Source organism: Pyxicephalus adspersus, chromosome 5 (assembly GCF_032062135.1).
Source record: "Pyxicephalus adspersus chromosome 5, UCB_Pads_2.0, whole genome shotgun sequence".
Lineage (NCBI taxonomy): Eukaryota > Metazoa > Chordata > Amphibia > Anura > Pyxicephalidae > Pyxicephalus > Pyxicephalus adspersus.
The window spans coordinates 124,260,746-124,267,697 of NC_092862.1; the positions used below are offsets into that span (position 1 = coordinate 124,260,746).

The 6,952-nt window shown below is 36.7% G+C and overlaps 1 protein-coding gene across 1 annotated transcript in view; it reads right to left on the reverse strand.

Moving 5' to 3' along the window:
* Nucleotides 1-1,355: 1,355 nt before the first annotated feature.
* Nucleotides 1,356-6,952, reverse strand: part of ADARB2 (adenosine deaminase RNA specific B2 (inactive)) — a 339,858-nt gene continuing 334,261 nt past the window's right edge. Inside the window, exon 11 of the mRNA XM_072412630.1 lies at nt 1,356-2,296. Coding sequence (XP_072268731.1) covers nt 2,120-2,296 — 177 coding nt within the window. The 3' untranslated portion in view covers nt 1,356-2,119. The remainder of the gene's footprint in view (nt 2,297-6,952) is intronic.

Here is a 6,952-nt window from a genome sequence, read left to right on the forward strand (position 1 = left end):
CTGTACAAACATAAGGGAAATACAATTATCAAAACAAATAAGACATCGGAATAGTTGCTCAGCCTTACAAGATGGAATATGTCAAAAAGAGATACCATGAAACCTGAGATACAGTAACATAAAATGATCACAATGATTTTTGAACATTTCTTAATAAAACAAAAGTAACAGTGAAAGCATAATGCTGTCCGACAGTCCAACTTAAAGTAGTTGCCAGCCAGGAGTAAAGTTTCTTCTAGATATGGTCTTCAAGATTGGGGGTTATCATACAGCAACAGTTCTTGAATTGTAAAGAAAACAGGAGCCAGAAGGACAGACTCCTTACATGTAACAGTCCAAAGTACCTGTCTGTGATCCACTGTAAATTATCAAAGTTTATCAAACTGTAAATATTCGTAGCAAAGGGACGGGATTAGTTGTTAGACGGACATGCCAGATGCCTTGTGAAAATAATAATAGGGGGTTTAATTTTTTTTCTGATACTCATCCATATCATATATCATTCTTATAGTTCTATTTTATTATAGCTCTTATCACTTTGGTCATATTCTACCTGTACATTTTCTCTTACATATCTAAATATAATGCTAAACCTAAAATACATGTTATATATAAAAAGAGCTATAAAATATTTATACATCTATATATATGTAAAATTAATTTATGAGAACCAAACATATTTAAGATAAAGGTGTGATAATAATAAACGCATTCCACAAAAGGAACCTGAAGTCATCCTTTGCTCAACCTGCAATGGAGGAAAATGAAGAACAACAAGGTGGCATGGAGAGAGCAGCAGAATGTGAAATATTTTGAAATCTGATTCTAAATCAATGAATTAGACTATCCTATAGCCGTGAAAAAAAACATTCTGCTTTTGTGCTCTTTTCTTTTGCAGCAGTGCAGAGACTGATGTTTTCTTCCCAATTTTTCCTGTAGGGTCAATCCTTTAACAAGATTTTCAAAAAATTTTCCTATGCGTTTGTAACATTTTAGGTTTCATATAAAGTATTCAAAAAAATCAAAATATGGGACTTTCACGGCAGTAAATATTATAAAATTAATACATTTTATATACATCCTTTTAAAAGATGTTTTTTACATGTCTCTCCCCATATAGCAATTCAGGGGAAGTTAACTGACATCATACCATACATTGGGTGAATACATTGTACACATTACATATGTAAGGATCATCCAGAATGATAAGGATGATCCCTACGTATGTAATGTGTACAATGTATTCAGCCTATGTATGTTATGAGGTCGTTTAACTTCCCCTGAATTGCTACATGGGGAGAGGCATGTATAAACTTCTTTTAAAATGATGTATATAAAATGTATTCATTTTATAATATTTAACTGCCGTGAAAGTCCCATATTTTTTATTTTTAAATACCATATTTGAACCTTTTTGGGGACGGCGCCAGTTTTAAGCAAAATTGAAATCAGGCAAAACAATATTTTTGGTTTCATAGCCAGCCTACATTTATTTTTTTTCATTTGGATAGAATGAGAAAGACAGAGAATTCTGTTTGGTTTTATTGCTCATCTTGGTGCCCCTTGATGATAGAGGATCATAGTGACAGGAACTGAAGGCAAATCTCTCTAATGGTAGAACTAAAATACCAAAAACACTTATTTTGAAAAGTAGGGAAAAACCTTGAACGTCTGTGTGTTTTTTCTTGCTGTTTGTGCCTTTTTTCTTTGTATCATTGGCATAGAAAAGGCCATGAGACACTTCTCCAGTGAGGGCACATACAGCAAAACACGTTTTAACCCTTTTCTACTAAACTGTTTAAACTGTTTGGTGGTGGGCCCAAATAGCAATATTAGCTCTTACCTGGCTGACAAGTGTTGGGTGTTCTTACTGTGGGTATCTAGAAATTTTAAACCTCCAACTTTGACAAGAATGAAACCTGACACATTACTGTCCGGGCTAACTATGAAGGAGCAAGCACATAAAACATGTCTTTTTATCAATATTATGTATTTGCTTTATTACAAAAATAATCTAATTCAGTATATTGATAACAAACTTTGCACATGGAGCAGAGAAATTCTGCCAGTCTATATTGTTCAAGAAGAACCCAGTCCAGCATAGAGGAGGAACTGGAGTTTACAGAGTTAATAAAAATTGCTCTTGTTCCGGGGGCTTTTTCACCCAGGTGCCTAGGCCTGCTTTCTGGATGGCTTTGAAGAGCTGCTGCTTCACACATTGGTACTGAGGGTCCACCAGCTTTGCTTCACAGTATACGGAGGGCATCTCCTGGTGGCATGGAGTCCGTGTGCTAAGCTGTAAGAATAAAATATTACAATGAATTACATGCTAATATCAAGCAATGCTCACATTGATTAGTAGAGAACTCAGATTAGCATCTATGGCTGACCTAATGAAGACCATCCTGTATTTGCTCAAGTTTGGGTCGGTAAATATACCATTGAAAATATGCCTATATTTCACATACCAAAATTCAGTTTCTATTTATTTAATTGGAAAAAATAGACCTGTTGCATACCTGCCAATATCGGATTTTGAGGGACTGTTACTTTTTAAAGTCCCTTTGACCATTCTTAGCCCCCTCTTAGTTTTCCCTATTTTTTGGGTGGATATAAACACTTCTAAAAAATGTATTATTTATCTACTAAAAGTGTTTTTTTTTAAATAAGCCTTCATCCATACCATTTTGATTTTGGTTTTATTATACTTTTTGTTAAAACTGAGATGGTGTCATCTGTATGCAGCAGGCTCTCATTCTCCATTTTTTCAGAGGGATTAGAAAAATTGTAACTTTGTGTAAGGGCCCTTTCTGGAAGGGAGTGTGAGAAGGTAAGATCCAACGAGTGTTCTGATATTGTGTTCTCAGAATAAGGGCTATACTTTCCTATCAGTGGAGGAAGGATATTTGAGTCAGGTTATCCGAGGGGTCAGACTAGCAATAAATGTGATTTCCATGAATTTAAAAAAGGGAAGAGAAGACTGGGAGATTTGCTTACATCCTGATGTATGATTTTTACTTCTCTGTGTCGTTAGCTGTCTCTTCAGCCATCTTGCACCCAACCCACTCTCCTGTTCTTCAGTGACCTGAAATAAGGGACTGAGCCTGTATGGGATCTTTCCTCCCACTCGAGGATAGAAGCGCTTCAGCCGCTCCTTATGGGGTTAAGTGCTACATTTGTATCAAGTTAGATTCTGCTACTACATTTCAGATATTTGAGAAAGAAAATTACAAAAAAACAAATATACATGGTTTTGTCATCTCTGAATCAACATCTCAGTTCAGCAAGCATATGCTGACTGAGGATGATGCTTGAACAAACATGTTTCTTTTTTTCTGAAAGAAAGGCAGAGGGTATTATCAGGAGTACAGTGATCTCTATGAGAGGTGGTAGACATATATAATGTAGCACCAACACATTACTTACTATGCATACAAATATATCTAATGGTCCATAATAATACATAGGTAATCTACACCACGTCTTTAATAATAAAGTAGAAATGGGATTTTACTTAGGCTCTACGGGACCCTGGTCTACTTTAGATGACAAACACTGAGACCTTAAAAAGGGATCGAAAAAATACGTATCTCCAGACAGAACACAGCTGCTAAAAGGTTCATAATCCAAACTTCATTAGGCCCTGATCCCCGGCACTGCAGCGGGATTGTGTTTTGCTGGCTGACAAATGTCTTAAATTGTCGAAAAGATGCAGTACAGGGAATTGCGGCTTTATGAATCCATTCTTCGGCAAGGGACATAAAAATTCTCTCTAACAAAGCCAGGCATGAGGACATTATTGTGCAAAAGTGTACCCCCTGAAGGCCCAGCTGCATTGTGTAGCTTTTATGAGGAAACACCGCAGTATAAAACAAAGGCATAAAATAGCTTCGTCAGTGTAGGTACTTTCACCGTTACTGTGATCTTGTTCTTCTTTTTAGTGGACCCGTGACTAACATTCAGAAATGCCCATTTTGTACTTAATTTACTGTATAACTGAAGTAGGTTTACAGAAAGGATAAACTGTACTCCTTTGTAATAAAAACAATTAGAGGTCATCATAGGGGATCTCTGTTTAGGGCAAACTAAAATATAATATTTGAATGAATTAACGGTAATTCTAAAAAGTATACTGAAAAGGCCTACACATTTTCACTGACTTACTGTTACACGTTTAGATTTTATATATCAGTTCATATATCATATATATTTGTAAATGCTTAATGTAGTATTTTAGAAGATTACTGATTGACAGTCATGTTAGCAATGCTTCAGTGCCGAGTTGCATAGGCCAAATTCTTGAGCATTTCAGATTTGAGGTTAATCACCATGTTTTGATTGGGAACAGTTTAGAAACATTTTGGCAAGCATTTGCACGTTGTGGTGGTGGATCATGGTGTCTATTTTTGCCACATGATGGCTTTCCTTTATAACTTTGACTTTCATATATGTTACAGGCCAGTAACTAAGAAAGAATAAGAGACAGAACCTAGAATCCCATATTTTGGGGACACCAATAGAGAAGCTCCCTCAGATAGTGTATTGCTTGGTGGACTGTGCTTCTAGTAGTTGAATGTGAGCCTGTGCCAGGCAGGAGAAGGCAGTAGATGGAGTGGCTGTTGGCCATTGTTTGTTGCCTGCCATTGTAATGCCCCTCCCAGTTTCCCCTATACTAAAAAAGTTCACATGACCATGTGTAGGGGTATCAGTAGATAGGCAGCTGTAAATGGGAGGGGGTAGTAATTGGGGACTGAGGCAGTGAAGTTTGGCAATTATAGGGCAGTTAATTATCTGGTCCACCTAGGTATGAGATTTCATGGGCTGATCTTCTCTATGTATTATATAAGAGAAAAATTCTTATTGGTTGTTATAAGTTTTTCCAAATAGCACATAGCCCTTAATCTTCCTATACAAAGCTGAAGGAGGTTACACAACCATTAAAATGAGACTAAAATGTACACAATACAAAATTGTGACCAGGCAGGTCATATTGCAGAAGGGACAGGTTATGTTTTGTTGCAGGCGCCCCCATCCTCTTTTGCTGCTCTTCATACTTACAAATCTTTAGCCATCTTGATTGACCAGGCAAGGATGACAACTGGCAGGCCCAGGGAATGGGGGGATACCTTGTTCAGCTAAGTTTTTCTTTAGAAGACAGTGATCAGGCAGGTAAGTATGTTTTATTGCACCTGTCCCTATCTAAAATAAAGTCCTGCTTGATTGCAAATTTTCAAAGCAGAGCTTTAATTCTGCTTATGGCCTGGAAAAGGAAAAAAAAGTTAATTTTCTATGCTTATCATTTACTAGATTCCTATCTAAAAAAGAATTTAATTGGCCGGTACTTTGAATGATATATAATTATATTGCATAACTTGACGAAGAATCGCAAGTGTCAATAAATCCTTCTCAGCTTAAGCAAAAAGAATTATTTTGTCAATATTGGTAGTAATAAGTCACCCTGTTGTGAGTAATGGAGAGAGCTTTTATTTAGAAATTCAATTAGCTCTTTCACTGACTGGTATCTAATTGCCAACCTTAAAATGCTCATAAATATTGGAGTATAGGATTGTTAAATGCAGGCTGAGACATCCGTGTAGTTAACGGAGTGTGTAAAATGCGTTTGTCGGTAATGCACATAAGCTTTTATTTATCTCTCTGGGTGATAAGTACCTGAGAGTGCTGGGGAATTGCTGGGAAGGAACTTTGCTTTGATTACTATTATTATGAAAAAAAAAACAACTAAATATCGAAGACTCCAGTCTGCCATGTAATGTGCATTTATTACAGTTATGTGCAAATGAGATAGTATAACAAAAGACAAGGGACACTCAGCCTTTTATTACCTTATTTATGAATGAGTCTAGCAATGCTTAGCATACTCAACTACCACTATATAATAAGGTCTCTTCAGCCTAAGTTTGTAGTAGTTGGTATTAAATTATAATCCACATCAATTTAACAATGTTTATTGCAGAGAACACAGTGGACATGTACACTTATGGGGTTTTACGTTTCTCAGTGGCTCTGGTAATGAGATTTCTTTTCACAGAGAAAAACAATCCCCTTGGGGTGATCTAGGTATGCTGCAAGTTTTTTTTTAACAAATGTTGTTGCAGATTACTGCCTTTCCCTGTTCTGAATGTAATACTTCACCATCTTATACAGCTAGTGTACTCTCCCGGCTATATTGGGGCATCCCCTTCACCAAAACTTAAAATTCTGCTGAAGGGAATATTTAAAATTTGACTTGCATCCTAGTGCAGACTTCTAGAGAAATTATACCAGCCTTTTGGGGGCTGGTATACAGAACATTTGCAAATTGCCATGCTGAATTGATTTTGTGACAGATTTTGGAAGACTACATTGGCCAAAGAATCAAATAGGCTACACTTTAAAACGGTTATGCCAGGGGTGCCCACAGTTTTTTGGCTTGCGAGCTACTTTTAAAATTACCAAGTAAAAATGATCTACCAACAATAAAAACTTGGACTTAATAATTCCTGTGCATGATATAGTTCACTTTGAAAGGCAGGGTTCTGCGATCTACTTGCGTTGCCTTTGCAATCTACTGGTAGATTGCGATCCACTGTTAGGCACCCTTGGGTTACACAGTGAATGTACACATGGGAATGGAGAATGAGCCTGGCCCTTTGTGGCATTATTATTATTAATATTATTATTATTATTATTAATAATAATAAACAGGATTTATATAGCGCAAACATATTACGCAGCGCTGATACAGGAGGAGAGGACCCTGCCCCGAAGAGCTTACAATCTAGTAGGTGGGGGAATTTGCACACAATAGGATGGAAGATATGTAGTGGTGGGAAGTAGTGATGGTTTCAAAAGACAGAAGAAGATGGGTAGGCAAGTTTGAAAAAATGGGTTTTGAGTGCTCTTTTAAATGAGCAGAAAGTAGGAGCAAGCCGAATAGGACGAGGAAGACCAT